Here is a 17,745-nt window from a genome sequence, read left to right on the forward strand (position 1 = left end):
AAGACGTTGTTCAACGTTCACACGAAAATCTCGAAAAGTTCTTGACCGATTGTTTCAAATTTTTACGTAATACTCTATATTCAGCCTATGTGCGTCTGAATTTTTATTAAACAACAGTGTGCAGATTTTCTGTTAAAAGCTAAAGCAAGAAGAAAAATTGTGTACTGTGGGGCTGTTTCGTTTACTTTTTCGGGGTAAGTTTTAACTAAGATATCAGGGTGTTTAACAGACGCTGTTTCTCCCATAAATAGTCTTTCTCTTTATATTTAACTTTAAGCAAAAATTGTATACACAATAAAGTGCTGCTTTATTTTCTTCCTCATAGTCAGTTTTCACAGAAAACAAAAAAGTTGTATTTATAGACTATCAGCTTATGATTAGAACACCTGTTACGGAATCTGAGTCGTTCGAAAACCTGTAATTCTGCCCGTTGGCAGACTAAAACTATGGGAAATAATGGCACTGACGCCGATGGAAACGTCTCTCTCATAGCCAGTGTACCAGTGAGCTCAATCGATTTGCCCATTCATTTTAAGCAACTTCAGTAGCCAAGAAAAGTTTCGTTTGCAAACATAATAAACAAGACTCAAGGTCGGAGGGAGATGGGAAGAGGAGATGGACGGAGAGAGGTAGAATAAGATGACAGAAAGAGAAAGGGGTGAGGAGACTGGGACGTACATCCAATTGTCATACATATTTAGCAGTTACGTCAAAGGTACTGCAACCTACATCCGTCTGTATCTGCTTAGTGTATCCAACTCTTGGTCTCCCTCTACGATTTTTACCCTCCACGCTGCCCTCCAATACTAAACCGGTGATCCCTTGATGCCTCAGAACATGTCCTACCAACCGATCCCTTCTTCTAGTCAAGTTGTGCCACAAGCTCCTCCCCAATTCTATTTAATACCTTCTCCTTAGTTACGTGATCTACCCATCTACTCTTCAGCATTCTTCTGTAGCACCACATTTCGAAAGCTTCTATTCTCTTCTTGTCCACACTATTTATCGTCCATGTTTCACTTCCATACATGGCTACACTCCACACAAATACTTTCAGAAACTACTTCCTGACACCTAAACCTATACTCGATGTTAACAAATTTCTCTTCTTCAGAAATTCTTTCCTTGCCATTGCCAGTCTACATTTTATATCCTCTCTACTTCGACCATCATCAGTTATTTTGCTCCCCAAATAGCAAAGCTCCTTTACTACTTTAAGTGTCTCATTTCCTAATCTAATTCCCTCAGCACCACCCGATTTAATTTGACTACATTCCATTATCCACGGTTTGCTTTTGTTGATGTTCATCTCATATCTTCCTTTCAAGACACTATCCATTCCGTTCAACTGCTCTTCCAAGTCCTTTGCTGTCTCTGACAGAATTACAATGTCATCGGCGAACCTAAAAGTTTTTATTTCTTCTCCATGGATTTCCATTCGTATCTCCCGGCGGGGACTACTCAGGAGGACATCGTTATCAGGAGAAAGAAAACTGGCGTTCTACGGATCGGAGCGTGAAATGTCAGATCACTTAATCGGGCAGGTAGGTTAGGAAATTTAAAAAGAGAAATGGATAGGTTAAAGTTAGATATAGTGGGAATTAGTGAAGTTCGATGGCAGGAAGAACAAGATTTCTGGTCAGGGGAATACAGGGTTATAAATACAAAATCAAATAGGGGTAATGCAGGAGTAGGTTTAATAATGAATAAAAAAAATATGAGTGCGGGTAAGCTACTACAAACAGCATAGTGAATGCATTATAGACACAAAGCTCACGCCTACTACAGTAGTACAAGTTTATATGGCAACTAGCTCTGCAGATGATGAAGAAATTGATGAAATGTATGATGAGATAAAAGAAATTATTCAGGTAGTGAAGGGAGACGAAAATTTAATAGTCATGGGTGACCGGAATTCGTCAGTAGAAAAAGGGAGAGAAGGAAACATAGTGGGTGAATATGGTTTGGGGCTAAGAAATGAAAGAGGAAGCTGCCTGATAGAATTTTGCGCAGAGCATAACTTAATCATAGCTAACACTTGGTTCAAGAATTATAAAAGAAGGTTGTATACGTGGAAGAATCCTGGAGATACTAAAAGGTATCGGATAGATTATATAATGGTAAGACAGAGATTTAGGAATCAGGTTTTAAATTGTAGGGCATTTCCAGGGGCAGATGTGGAATCTGACCACAATCTATTGGTTATGACCTGTAGATTAAAACTGAAGAAATTGCAAAAAGGTGAGAATTTAAGGACATGGGATCTGGATAAGCTGAAAGAACCAGAGGTTGTACAGAGTTTCAAGGAGAGCATAAGGGAACAATTGACGAGAATGGGCGAAAGAAACACAGTAGTAGAAGAATGGATAACTCTGAGGGATGAAGTAGTGAAGGCAGCAGAGGATAAAGTAGGTAAAAAGACGAGGGCTGCTAGAAGTCCTTGGGTAACATTAGAAATATTGAATTTAATTGATGAAAGGAGAAAATATAAAAATGCAGTAAATGAAGCAGGCAAAAAGGAATAGAAACGTCTCAAAAATGACATCAACAGGAAGTGCAAAATGGCTAAGCAGGGATGGATAGAGGACAAATGTAAGGATGTAGAAGCTTATCTCACTAGGGGTAAGATAGATACTGCCTACAGGAAAATTAAAGAGACCTTTGGAGAGAAGAGAACCACTTGTATGAATATCAAGAACTCAGATGGCAACACAGTTCTAAGCAATGAAGGAAGGCAGAAAGGTGGAAGGAGTATATAGAGGGTTTATACAAGGGCGATGTACTTGAGGACAATATTATGGAAATGGAAGAGGATGTAGATGAAGACGAAATGGGAGATAAGATACTGCGCGAAGAGTTTGACAGAGCACTGAAAGACCTGAGTCGAAACATGGCCCCCGGAGTAGACAACATTCCATTAGAACTACTGACGGCCTTGGGAGAGCCAGTCCTGACAAAACTCTACCACCTGGTGAGCAAGATGTATGAAACAGGCGAAATACCCTCAGACTTCAAGAAGAATATAATAATTCCAATCCCAAAGAAAGCAGTTGTTGACAGATGTGAAAATTACCGAAGAATCAGTTTAATAAGCCACAGCTGAAAAATATTAACGCGAATTCTTCACAGACGAATGGAAAAACTAGTAGAAGCCGAACTCGGGGATGACCAGTTTGGATTCCGTAGAAATGTTGGAACACGTGAGGCAATACTGACTGTACGACTTATCTTAGAAGAAAGATTAAGAAAAGGCAAACCTACGTTTCTAGCATTTGTAGACTTGGAAAAAGCTTTTGACAATGTTGACTGGAATACTCTGTTTCAAATTCTGAAGGTGGCAGGGGTAAAATACGGCGAGCGAAAGGCTTTTTCAAATTTGTACAGAAACCAGATTGCAGTTATAAGAGTCGAGGGACATGAAAGGGAAGCAGTGGTTGGGAAAGGAGTGAGACAGGGTTGTAGCCTCTCCCCGATGCTATTCAGTCTGTATATTGAGCAAGCAGTAAAGGAAACAAAAGAAAAATTCGGCGTAGGTATTAAAATCGACGGAGAAGAAGTAAAAACTTAGAGGTTCGCCGATGGCATTGTAATTCTGTCAGAGAGAGCAAAGGACCTGGAAGAGCAGTTGAACGGAATGGACAGTGTCTTGAAAGGAGGATATAAGATGAACATCAACAAAGGCAAAACGAGGATAATGGAATGCAGTCGAATTAAGTCGGGTGCTGCTGAGGGAATTAGATTAGGAAATGAGACACTTGAAGTAGTAAAGGAGTATTGCTATTTAGGAAATAAAATAACTGATGATGGTCGAAGTAGAGAGGATATAAAATGTAGACTGGCAATGGCAAGGAAAGCGTTTCTGAAGAAGAGATATTAGTTAACATCGAATATAGATTTATGTATCAGGAAGTCGTTTCTGAAAGTATTTGTATGGAGTGTAGCCATGTATGGAAGTGAAAAATAAAATAATAGTTTAGACAAGAAGAGAATAGAAGCTTTCGAAATGTGGTGCTACAGAAGAATGCTGAAGATTAGATGGGTAGATCACATAACTAATGAGGAAGTATTGAATAGGATTGGGGAGAAGAGAAGTTTGTGGCACAACTTGACCCGAAGAAGGGATCGGTTGCTAGGACATGTTCTGAGGCATCAAGGGATCACAAATTTAGCATTGGAGGGCAGCGTGGAGGGTAAAAATCGTAGAAGGAGAGCAAGAGATGAATCGGGCAATGGGAAGGGAAGTGTTTCTGAAGAAGAGAAATTTGTTAACATCGAGTATTGATTTAAGTGTCAGGAAGTCGTTTCTGAAAGTATTTGTATCGAGTGTAGCCATGTATGGAAGTGACACTTGGACGATAAATAGTTTGGACAAGAAGAGAATAGAAGCTTTCGAAATGTGGTGCTACAGAATAATGCTGAAGATTAGATGGGTAGATCACATAACTAATGAGGAGGTACTGAATAGGATTGGGGAGAAGAGAAGTTTGTGGCACAACTTGACCAGAAGAAGGGATCGGTTGGTAGGACATGTTCTGCGGCATCAAGGGATCACCAATTTAGTATTGGAGGGCAGCGTGGAGGGAAATAATCGTAGACGGAGACGATGAGATGAATACAGTAAGCAGATTCAGAAGGATGTAGGTTGCAGTAGGTACTGGGAGATGCAGAAACTTGCACAGGATAGAGTAGCATGGAGAGCTGCATCAAACCAGTCTCAGGACTGAAGACCACAACAACAACAACAACAAGCCACATGAAACTGCTAGAGAGCAAAAAATCGAAATTTTTAAGGTTAGTCGCAGCTGCATTGATCTGTTTATGAAGCGCTGGGGTTTTTCACTTCGGAGGCGAACTTCAGTTGCACAGATGCTGCCGAAAAATTATGAACAAAAATTTCAGCGCTTCATAATTAGGCGGCGCATAGAAAAGCAATACGTTCTTGGGCAGGTAGGAAATGATGACCAAACTCCCGTATATTTTGACATGTCGTCAAATTATACGGTTGACGCCAAAGTAAAGAAAGACATAAGTGTTCTTACTTCAGTGGGTGAGACACAGCGGATGTTCGTCACGCTTGCTTGTACAGCAGATTTATATAAGTTACACCCATTCATAGTTTTCAAGCGAAAGACTTTACCGGAATCGTGCTTCCAGAAACTGTAATCGTACCAGCAAATGAAACTGGATGGTTGTCGGAGGACACGGTGCTGGAATGGATTAGGCGTGTGTGGAATCGTCGTCCTGGCGCAATGGGTGGCATACGCAGTCTGTTGGTGTTGGATACGTACGCTGGCCATACAACAGCTACAGTAAAACGAAAATTAGACGAAAGCAAAACGAACTTGGCAGTAATTCCAGACGGGATGACGTCAATTCTGCAACCACTTGACGTGTTTGAATAAACCATTTAAGGGCAAGCTCAAACGCACGTAACACAGACTGGCTTTCGAAAAGCAACAGACAATTGACACCAACAGGACGCGCAAGTTTGTCGCAAGTGTGGCAATGGATTTATGATGCATGGAAGTGTGTTCCAAATCAGACTGTGCAACAAGCATTTAAAAAAATGTTCGATATCCAGTGCAGTAGATGGCACGGAGGACGATGCTCTGTGTGAAGAAATGAGCAACAAAGAATCGAGTGATAGTGATTCAGAAGCATGACTGATATTTGAAACATTTCGTATAAGGTGTATTACAAACCTAATAAAATTTTCTTGTAAATTTCAGCGTTTAATTTCTAAGTTATTTTCATTCTTGTTTTATAAGTGTTGGTACTCTGCATTGCACAGGATAGAAAAGCAACAACACATTGCGCGTTTGACGTCATCAGTAAAAATCTAATACGAAAATCCGACGGGCAAGACTGTTTGGGATGTATGTCAATATGGCAAACTCTGCGTTCTGAATTTTTTTCTACCTGTAACAAGAGACGTTTGGTAATGGGAACTTTTATGAATCGTGAATCACATGCAGTATTCGCTTCACCATAAGAATCATACAAATGTAAACATTTTGCCATGCATTCTTTCGTGTTTGCTGCTATCTCCTTTAAATCCTGCCTGCCTATTAAACTACGAAACTAAAGTGACACAACAAAAGAATATAAATATCGTGTCATGTTCATATTTTTATTATTCATATCCTGAATAGTGATGCAGTCAGAAATGAATCGCGGCAACTGACTAGATTTTTAAATCTGAGATGATTCTAATTTCTGTGCAGAATGTAATGTACTAAAGAGGTGTCTGCAAAGATTTTCAAACGGAGAATAATTTTCGCTAAACTCTCGTACAGAATATTTTTTATTATACGCAGCCTATTATTTGGTTCTTTTTTATCATTATCAAAGAAAGCAGCAGTGTTAGTTACAACAAATAGCAGTGACTTGCCATTGTTTCGCTAATGAGACAATTCCTTTCTTTTTTTATTGTAAGCTGTGGTAGCGCGCACAAAAGCAAGCCATGCCTCGAACGGCGACAGGCCGTAATCACTCATTATCAGAAGGCGACAATGCATGAACACAGTACAATAATGCACTTTCAGCTTACAGTAACGCAAACACCTATAACAAAGAGAACGGCACTTACCAGATCAAGGCAAAATAAGCAATCGATTCAAACCAGGCGAAGCACGTCGAAGAGGAAGGGTACTCGCATAAATACGAACGGAGCACCTGATGCATAGCAATGGCTACCTGGTAAAGCTTAACTGCTAAGCTTACGACTCGAACCAAACTACTGTAGCTGTATCTTCATCCATTCGACCTAAATTGTGTCTCATGTTACAATGGACCAACTTTGTTTCGATTTGGAGGTGCGGTCTAAAACATTTCTCTCCCCTTGGATGTAGAGTCTCAAATTTCAGGTGCGGCTTAGATTCGAGTAAATTCGGTAGTCTGCAAAGAAATACAGTTAATTTCTCGCAGTGCACAAATTAAATATAAGTAAAACGCTTTTAAAACTGTGTGCGAAAATGAGGGAGTAGAAGTTAAGTTTTCTTTTTTTTTATTTTCCAGAGAGAGGGAGAAAGAGAGAGACTGTGGTCGATGTTGGCATTGCCCTCTGTCATGCCTGCGACGTCTATGAATGACAGTGGATCAAAGAGGTTTAAATGTGAAGCGGCAACGATGTAATTATGAGGATATAATGATTCTTTGCCTTTTGTACGAGCTGTAGCATTATTACTAAATTCCCATTTTTTTTCTTTTTGTGGAGAAAGTTGTTCTGAACCCTTGTGGATTAATGATAAGAGAGATTTGTAAATTGAAATGATTTCCTAGTAAATGAAATATTATGAGGGAGATGGAATGTAAGAAAGATCGCTGTAATTTGTAAAGAGCGCAAGATATCTGTAAATGAATAGGGTTTCATTCCAGATGTCAAGACGGTGTAACTTATTTCAAGGGCTTACGAATATAAAATTTCTGGCTGCTATTTTTCTTCACATATTTCAGTTGTAGTTTCTAGCCAATAGTATTGCTGCTGTTGGTAGAAGAACGTTTTTGCGAATCGGAACACAATACATTTTTGAACAGTCGCACATTTTTACCTGCCCCCTCTGTGATGCGTGAAAATCGGCCGAATTTTGTGCCGCTGTGGAATGTTTAAGGTCGCTGCCAACACTAGCTACGTACGTATTTGTATTGTGCGCCGCAAGAATAACCAGCCGTTGTGAACATAGCACTGAACCGTGTACTGTGTTGTGTGTAGTGGCTGTTTAATGTTATTTACAAATGTGAGCGAAGTAGTCCAGTAAAACTGTCAGAAAAAAAAGCCTGTTCCTTGCAAAAGGTGGGGTAGAAGATTTTATTTTTTTAAGTAGTTCATATTGTTGGAAAGGTTACAAAACCAAGTTTTGCCAACAAAATTTCTGTTGGGAAAACTTTCTGCAGTGAAAAAACTTCGAAAATTTCGGACTTTTTCAGTTTTTTCAAAATATCTCAGTTTTATTTGCTCCTATCGCTTTAACGTCTATTTTCTTTTTTAAAGAGCACAAAATTCTCTACAAATTTGATTCTTACCATTTTTTTCTATTCCCAGTACCAAAGGCGCTACAGCGCGTCAAAAAATACAAATTTTTCAAATTTCGAGCAAAGTGGCAAATTACCTAATTTTTGAACACTGTTATTTCAGTTTCTATTTGTGTAGTATAAACATATTACTCATCATGCTATTCATTGGAATTTAGCATCCACTCTGCTGCAGGGCCAGGACAAACAGCATCATATTCAGTAACTACGAACACATTCACGTCGGATTGTGTGAAGTTTATTTACGTTACAATATGTAATACGATTTCATGCAGGTGGCGTACATTTTCTACAGTCGATTGACGTTAATGATCAGTTATAAGAAAAAGTATGCAGGAATTGTTCTTTAGCGGACAAAAGAGTATTTATTCTCTGGCGGGCGGAAGGCGATTATCTCTAGTGATTGTTCACAGCGCGCTGACAGCTATTAGCACACAACAACAAGGGTCCTACAGTTTGGAGTGGCTTCCATTCAGTATATGTTGTGGTGCTGAAAATGAGTATGTCTGACATGAATTTGTGTTTCATTTGCGAAAAAACTGTGGTGAGTGGTGGACGCAATGTGAAGAAGAAGCCGGCCGGTGTGGCCGTGCGGTTCTAGGCGCTTCAGTCTGGAACCGCGTGACCGCTACGGTCGCAGGTTCGAATCCTGCCTCGGGCATGGATGTGTGTGATGTCCTTAGGTTAGTTAGGTTTAAGTAGTTCTAAGTTCTGGGGGACTAATGACCATAGATATTAAGTCCCGTAGTGCTCAGAGCCATTTGGACCATTTGTGAAAAAGAAAAGACTGAGCACACTTATCGGTTGTAGTGCTAAACGCAGGGACTCTGCCCACACCCGTTTTTTGAAAACGCTCTGTGAAGTGATCTTGCACGAATCATGCTACAAGAAGTACATTAATGAGAGAATGATAGCAGCTAGCATTCCACATCCTCAGTGAAGTGATGTTGAAAGGCTACAAGAAGTACATTAATGAGAGAATGATAGCAGCTGGCCTTCGACATCCTCAGGAACCAACAGGCGTGCTACGTCGGTCGCAGGACAGAGGTCAGCTCAGTTTCAAAGAGAAATGCTTCTTATTTGCAAAAGGGAATTCTGATGACTTTTTCACCAAGCAGTTAAGATTGCCATATGCCAAACGAAATGTAGTTTACAAAGTAATGAAACTGGAAGTGCAGTGGACAGTATTAGAACAGGCTAAACGACGTGGCGATGAATTTGGTCAACAAGTGATTCAAGATGTAAATGATTTGGTTGCTGCACATAGGTGATACCACAGATTTTGCCACAGAAAGTTCTTTCACCGTGTTTCAACTACTGGACAGAATCGAGATTACCGACGTGCAACACGAGTAGATGGAAGGCATGGAGGCTATATTTGCCTACCTACAAACCAATACGGAATAATGTCAGTTTTTTATGGACGATCTGTTAGAGCAAATACCCACATCTTCTAGTCCTGATATTCGAATTGTCAAAGCTCGCCTTTTACAGAAATATGGTGACGATGATAGCTGAAACAGCTTCAAAGCCAGGCACAAGAAGATGCTGACGTTATGATTGTAACATCTTCCATTTCAAGAACCAAAGATTTTGGAAGTGTTGTCACTGTAGGAGATTATGTTGACCTGCTTTTGCTCATGACCGGTTTGGGGCAAGGCATTGAAAACTTATTTTTCTTAAAGCCAGGAAGAGTAAATGCAGAAGACAAGTGGTTTTCCAGTGCATCTTACAAGTTTGACAGTGAATATATTCGGTTCACTCACGCCTTTAGCGGATGTGATGCAACATCCTCTTTTTTGGTCAAGAGAAAAATTCCGTGCTGCAATATTGTTGCGAAAAATGAATACCTAACCTCAGCACATTGCACGTTCAATAAACCACATGCTACCAGTGAAGAAATAATAACAGCAGGAGAACATGTTACTATCGCATTGTATAGTGGAGGTGTGAGCAGTTCCCACACACTAGAGCATTTGCGGTACCAGCTATTCGCCAAGTCTGCCACAAAAAACAAACTGAATCTTGCACGGTTGCCACCTACACAAGATGCTGCAGAACATCATTCGTTGCGGACTTACCAACAAGTCCAAGGTTGGATGGGAAACTGGGAACCTCCTGAGAAATGGGGCTGGAATCACAGTGACCACGGTCCAATACCCGTTATAATGAGCCAAGATCCGGCACCTGAAGCACTTCTTCACATTGTTTCATGCTCATGCAAGCTGAACTGTGGCGGAGCGTGCCCCTGCAGAAAAGCGGGTTTGAAATGTTCTTCAACTTGCAACAAATGTATTGGGGTCAACTGTGAAACGTGCCAAAATGTTTATATGAAGACAGTGAAGAAGATGTTATGGATGATGTTGAGGAAACCGCTGACGAAATCAACGAACTTGCTGAGGCTGACTCGCTGTTTAAAGAAGACGTCAATCTGGGACCAACTCTAGGTACAGACCCTGAATCCATAACAAGGTATTTCTGGTGACACTGAGGAACCTGGCCCATCAAAACGTTGGAAGTAATGCCCAAACCTGTCTCAAGTGCGCTAAAGTCCGATATTACAAGTATTACACTCGCGGAACTGTCAACATTTTTTAGCAACTGACAATGCATTTTAATTTTAATAAAGCTACTTATTTTTAATGTCAACTGTGTGGCTTTTATACACAAGAATAATTACCTACCTAATGAGGTTGCCTGTTGCAGCTAATAATAGTTAAGTTTCCTGAGACAATTTATTTTGTGTGTGTGTGTGTGTGTATGTGTGTGTGTGTGTGTGTGTGTGTGTGTGTGTGTCTTAATGATGTATTTTTATATTTGTAGTTTTACAAATAACAGGGCTGAGGTGGCCCGTAGTGAACTTGAGGTAGTGATGTAAGAATCACAATAGTTGGGTGCCCAGCAATCCACATTTTGCATACAGAGAAATTGAATAACTGAAAGTGAGGTGGTAAATTCCAACATACAGCATGGTGTACAATGTATTTATACTACACAAACAGAAACTGAAAAAATTGTGTTCAAAAATAAGGTACCTTGCCACTATGCTCAAAATTAGAAAAATTGGTATTTTTTGACGCGCTGTGGCGCCTTTGATACTGGGAGAAGGAAAAAATGGTAAGAATCAAATTTGTAGAGAATTTTGTGCTCTTTAAAAAAGAAACTAGACCTTAAAGCGATATGAGCAAATGAAACTGAGATATTTTGAAAAAGCTGAAAAAAGTTTTTTGACTGCAGAAAATTTTCCCAAGAGAAATTTTGTTAGCAAAACTTGGTTTTGTAACCTTTTCAACAATACGAACGAGTTAAAAAAATAAAATCTTCTACCCCACCTTTTGCAAGGTATATCTGACTGGACTAAAGGTGCTGCACCTGGCCGTAGTAGCGACTCGCCGTGAAGTTCCGTCACTTGTGCGACGCAAGAACCTATTACACGTTAATTTCGTTCGCGTCCTGGAAAAGGTCCTATACACGCGGTTTCATACATTCGTTTCACAAGCTGTAACCTCCACCACATTGGATGACCTGTTAATACTAGTAAGTGAAAAAATGAATTACTGGTAACTTTACAATTTTAAGAAATAATGCTAACGGTAACAATCTTTTAAAAAAAATATTTAGTCTTGTGAGTGAAACGCAATCGAACCCTTTTGTTTTTACCCTTTGCAAAATTTCACGATACCCTTATGAGGTAACTAGCTCCAAGTTGGGAAACACTGATTTATCGAGACAATTATATTATAGACTGCAAAACCTACACAATACAGCAGCTAATGGAATAGCATAATATGGCCCTAAGTATTATCAGTTTATGAAAATTTCATTAAACACAACGTGAAGTCACTTGTTTCTTGCTATCAGTGTTCTTTTCCACTTCGTCCAAATGTCGATTTATAGAGACGAGTTCTGTTGTTTGTCCAATCCATTTGCTGTACCGTTGAAGAAGAATCCTTGCATTGCTCTAGTTACAATAGACCGAATCTAGTGAGAGGTGGGGGGTGTGGGATTGCAGTCACACCCCCGTCCCTCTTATAATTATATCCATTTCCCCCTCATAACTACATCCATTTTCGCCCCACTCTTAAAAAAAATTCTTGCAGTTGTAATTGGTATTACAACAGACCAGCGAACCCATCAATGCTTCGCAATAGCTAAATATGTATGGGAATTAGATATACGTCCTAATCCTTTTCTGTCTCCCTGTCTGTTCATCATCTCCTCCCCTCTCTCCCCCCCCCCCCCCCCCCCCCGCTTTACCCATATCTTCCTCTCCTGTATCTTGCTCCACCACTTCCCGACCCTCTCAGTACCCATTTCCTCCTCCCCCCCCCCCCCTCGTCTTACCTTGAGCCTCGTTTATTGTTACTGCGACGAAACTGTGGTTCGGTATTGAAGTCAATTAAGCTGAGTGGGATTGGGACGTGACAGAGACCACTTCTGCTGCTGCATCTGTGTAAATAATGACTACAGTGACAATATTTCGCATAGCTTTAATCTACAAATGCGGAATATTACGAAGCATCGGACGATTGAGATTCCTTAGCAGTATTCTATCACAAGCCAGTAAGCCATAAATGCTACTTTCCTATCTTCTATTGAAACCAACTGCTCTTATGAACACAAAACAGCATATAGCTGTGTATACAATTCTCGTTTAAAGTTACGTAAAAAGAGACTGAATATATAAGTGACAAAAACAATTATTTCATGGTTTAAATGCGCTTCTACTGTAGTTAAAACTGACTGGGAGAAAGAAAACGTCACTACCCGTTTTCACAACACAGCAAATCATAGGATTATCTTTCTCACAGCCGACTTCAGACAGACAACCTTTACATTCTTATTTAATGGAATATATAGGTTATGCCCATATGAATGTTAAATCGTGTAAACATTTGCAGTAATCCGGCCGATAACTTTTCCGAGTATTTTGCCAACAGTGTTTCCCCTTTATATATTTTACGTGTTTTGTATAATATGAATGATCTCAACGTCTAGAGTACCGTGTAAAAATATGGAGTTAATCGGTCAAGAACTTTTCGAGAGCTTTGCTAATAAAAAGATTCTTGAAGCATCGTGTAAGCATTTCGAAGTAAATCAATAAAAAAGTTCTTGGAGATTTTTGGTACCGGTAACAAAGCTGAAGAACGACTTGCCTTTGTATAGTAGTGTAGATTAAGAAAACACCTTAGTTCACTCTAGAGATTTGTGCAGCACGATGTAGTTTTTACAATAATGCCTAATTCTGTCGATAAATAGATCATGGCAGCTAAAACGGGTGTTTTCAGAAAGTGTTACGGTACCGGTACTCCATGTAGCATGTAACTTCTGTTTCGAGTAGTAGCAGAGTTTAATAATCAGTACATTAATGTGATGTCAGTTATTAAGGACAAAATATGTGATAATGCGGCGGCAGTAAATCTCTTGTACATACATTTTTCAGGCGACATTTATGCGATGCTGATGTTTTAAATGATATTGTACCCTTAAAAAATTTTTATGTATCGTTGTCATGTTTCTTGTGGTTCCTTGTGAGGACCCTAATTTACACAGTCAACTGTATGTAGTTTAGCATGTAACGGCCTGTTGCGTTTGGAAATATAGTAACTCGCGTTCTGCCGTAAGAGAGTCTATAACCGCCCACGGTGTCAGCCGCCCGGCTAGCTCAGTCGGTAGAGCATGAGACTCTTAATCTCAGGGTCGTGGGTTCGAGCCCCACGTTGGGCGAATATTTTTCACGTATGAAAACAGGACAGCATATCGATTTTAACTCTCTGGCAGGAAGTACAGATACATGTGCGGCGCCGTGGCTTAGTTGGTTAAAGCGCCTGTCTAGTAAACAGGAGATCGAGGGTTCGAATCCCTCCGGTGCCTCATGGGTTGTAATCTTTTTATTAAATAGGTGTAAGTTCTGGTGTATTAATGACAAAAAGGACATTAAAATGCTAGGAAACTAAATTAAAAATGACTACACACAGCTGCACGAACTTACTTACGTTACACAGTAACTTGTTCAAGCAGAACTGAAATCAGGAGTCGAGAGCGGCACTAACTCTTCAGTCGTAAATATTGGATTAAAAAAATTTCCCACATATAATTAATTGTGAGCTATACACGCGACAACCAGAAAATCAAACCCGTCTGGTGGTATAGGTAAGCTAAACGTGCACTAGAACTGCCCTATACGGCAAGCAATCCATGAGTGCCAAACTGCGACACCGAAAGTCGTAAGCTAACACCAAACATAATCTCGGTGGACACGACGAAAACAGCCAATTACGGTATTCTCATTCAGATACAGAGTATTTCGATGAGTCTAGAAATGTAGCTAGTACTGAAAAGTAGTCGATTAATATACTCATTCAATAGCAAAAAAAAAAAAAAAAAAAAAAAAAAATGTTCAAATGGCTCTGAGCACTTTGGGACTCAACTGCTGTGGTCATTAGTCCCCTAGAACTTAGAACTACTTAAACCTAACTAACCTAAGGACATCACACACATCCATGCCCGAGGCAGGATTCGAACCTGCGGACCTGCGGACTGTAGCGCCTAGAACCGCTCGGCCACACTGGCCGGCTTGTCTATCTTGTACAGTTTACAAGTTATTAATGTGGTTGCGGCGACTACAACTGTGTATTGCACAGGATGGACAACACGTAGAACATGTGTTGCACCAGTCGGTATGAAGGTAATTTCCCAACTTCGAACATTAATAACCTCCAAACTGTAAGATAGGCAAAAACAAATTAGACCACTAAATTGCAGTGCTCAAATGCGTGGTGTTTGATTTGTCATACACGCCCTCCCATTTAAAAATAATGACTTGAATCCAAAATGGCGGATTTAAAGATGGCGGCCATAAATGACATTCACTCCAAAAGTTGCGGCTCCACATCAGACCTATGTTCCCATCATCACATTTCAATTTTCTCTTTAATCTTCCAACTTAAGAAGGTGTCCAAGGACTTTGGACTCGGCTTGTATGTCCGTGTTACTATCTCCCTCCGTGCTCTCGTTGTTTCTCCAGCGTAAACACGGCGGTGGTGCCCCTGGGCAAGTCTTGAGTTGACACTGTCAGGAGAGAGTATGGGGACTGCCCTACTTACCGGCGCAGCTGTTGTCGGACAGGATACGCACCGCCAACTGCGCCAGGAGCGCCAGCAGCAGCAGCTGCAGCCTCACTGCGACACCCTGGGCCCGCATAGCTGTCTGCCGCGCCTGAAACACACACAGACAGTCTCAAAGACTGGTGCGTCTTGTCCAGTTGCAGGCTGAGCATAACCTCACGTGAGAAGGGACCAGTCGGGACTACACCGTCAGTTCGAAGAGTTTCGAGACTGGACTAATAAAATATGAGGTAAATTAAGATGGCGGTTTCAGTGCAGCAGGTGTTCTACACGGTGTGTGCCCCCTCTCCCCTACCCACTTCAGTAGAAAGCACAGGCTTCCACACAACCATGTGAACTGTCAGAAGAGTTCTCCTTTGGTATGTTCAACTCGCTTGTCGTTTAAAATGGTTCAAATGGCTCCCAGCACTGTGGAACTTAACATCTCAGGTCATCAGTCCCCTAGAACTTGGAACTACTTAAACCTAACTAACCTAAGGACGTCACACACATCCATGCCCGAGGCAGGATTCGAACCTTCGACCGTAGTGGTCGCGCGATTCCAGACTGTAGCGCCTAGAACCGCTCGGCCACTTCGGCCGGCTCGCTTGCCGTATCGCACTCTCTTTGATCCTGGCGAACCATCACATACCCATACTGCACTTTGCCGTTTTGTAGTAGACTCATAAGCACCAAGCTTCGTCACCAGTGATTTTTTTCCGAATTTTGCATTTCAGGTTTCTTACTCTCTCTGCTCACTCAGTACAGTGTCTTAGCACTAAGAATCGTCACTAGGCTATGTACCACTCTAATTGAAAATGTGACTCGCTAATGTCGGGCAGTCTGCTTTATGCCCAATAGCAACTGATGAACAAGGGAAGCTGAATACAGATTTAGTTAATAGAGGAGCTAGGAAAGCAAAAGAAAATTTCTTAAAGAAATGTGCAGGGAACTGGAAGAAAATATGCAAAACGGAAGAAGTGATTTAGCCTACAGAACAGCAAATCAATTTTTTAACAGACGTAAAATAACACTCTCAGGCACAATAGAAAATGAAGAGTGGAAAATGCTGTTTGGTGAAGAAATGGTCAAGAGATGGAAAGGATACATAGAGGAGTTGTATGCCGGAAGTAATAGGAAGAGAAGAGCAAGTAGATGGAGATGACAAGGGAGATGACATTCTGCAAGAAGAATTTGACAGAGCTCTAAAAGAACTACGGGATAACAAAGCAACGGGTATTGATGACATTCCTGCAGAACTAATGAAGAATGATGCTGACTGCATGAAAATGGTGCTGATTAAACTTATTAGATCCATCTATAACACAAGAGAGATACAGACAGACTTCCAGAAATGTATCATTGTTCCTATACCAAAGAGAGCAGCAGCTACAAAATGTCTAAAGTACCGAACTCGAAGCCTAATGTCACATGCATCAAAAAGTCTCGTAAAAATAGTTCTGAAGAGAAGGTGGAGGATATGCTGAGTGAAGATCAATTTGGTTTCAGAAGGGGATTGGGAACAAGAGAGGTGATTCTGACACTGAGACTCGCTATCGAAAAGCAATTACAGAAAAATAAACTAACTGATATTGCCTTTGTAGACATGGAAAAGGCGTTTGATAGCGTTATCTGGCAAGAAATGTTCAGAGTGCTGAGGAAAAGTGGAATAAAGTATAAAGACATCCGTGTGGTACTCAGTTTCTATAAGAGTGGGGTGGCGCTGATTAGGAACTGTGGCCAGGAACAAGAAGCAAATATTAGAAAAAGGGTAAGACAAGGATGTGCTCTCTCTCCTCTTATATTCAGTGCTTACATCCAGGAAGCTATAGAGCAAGCTCGGTGGGGAACATGTTACGTTATGCAGATGATATTGCTATAGTCTCGGAGACATAAGAACATCTAGAGGAAGTCCTCAGAACAATGGAAAAATTCTATGCAATCAGTATGGAATGAGAATAAACAAGAAAAAGACTGAAGTGATGGTGTGCAGTACAGGAGCAGAATATGAACCTCCGAGAATGAGAATTGGAAGAGTGCAGCTGGAAGTGATGTAGGAATTTACTTACCTGGGAAACAAAATCACAAGGGATGGTAGAAGCCGGAAACAAATTGCGAGCAGAATACAAATGGCGAGAATTGCATTTAATCGGAGAAGGAACTTACTCAGCAGGAACAACATTAGTCTGAAAATAAGGAAGCGTATGATGAAACGTTTCGTTTGGAATGTGGCCCTATACGGATAAGAAACTTGGGCAATTGGAAGAGAAGAGAGAAGACGGCTGGAGGCCCTGGAGATGTGATGCTGTAGAAGGATGATGATCAGCTGGAGAGAGAAAGTAACAAATGAAGAAGAGGTACTTAGAAGAGTACAGGAAACCAGGTCTCTCTGAAGGCCGGAGTGGCCGAGTGGTTCTAGGCGCTACAGTCTGGAACCGCGCGACCGCTACGGTAGCAGGTTCGAATCCTGCCTCGGGCATGGATGTGTGTGATGTCCTTAGGTTAGTTAGGTTTAAGTAGTTCCAAGTTCTATGGGATTGATGACCAAAGAAGTTAAGTCCCATAGTGCTCAGAGCCATTTGAACCATTTTTTTGAAGGCACATACAA

At 40.8% G+C, this 17,745-nt stretch overlaps 1 protein-coding gene and 2 non-coding genes across 4 annotated transcripts in view; 2 read left to right on the forward strand and 1 right to left on the reverse strand.

Moving 5' to 3' along the window:
* The window catches only part of LOC126293743 (carbonic anhydrase 2-like), a 252,477-nt gene that overhangs the window by 209,318 nt on the left and 25,414 nt on the right, over positions 1 to 17,745 (reverse strand). For both annotated transcript variants that reach the window (XM_049987095.1, XM_049987096.1), the window contains exon 2: positions 15,138 to 15,249. In XM_049987095.1, coding sequence (XP_049843052.1) covers positions 15,138 to 15,234 — 97 coding nt within the window. In that variant the 5' untranslated portion in view covers positions 15,235 to 15,249. The remainder of the gene's footprint in view (positions 1 to 15,137; positions 15,250 to 17,745) is intronic.
* Trnak-cuu (transfer RNA lysine (anticodon CUU)) lies at positions 13,686 to 13,758 on the forward strand. Its single transcript has one exon. It is a non-coding gene; the product is annotated as a tRNA-Lys (tRNA).
* Trnat-agu (transfer RNA threonine (anticodon AGU)) lies at positions 13,832 to 13,905 on the forward strand. Its single transcript has one exon. It is a non-coding gene; the product is annotated as a tRNA-Thr (tRNA).

Source organism: Schistocerca gregaria, chromosome 10, assembly GCF_023897955.1.
Source record: "Schistocerca gregaria isolate iqSchGreg1 chromosome 10, iqSchGreg1.2, whole genome shotgun sequence".
In the NCBI taxonomy this organism is placed as follows: Eukaryota; Metazoa; Arthropoda; class Insecta; order Orthoptera; family Acrididae; genus Schistocerca; species Schistocerca gregaria.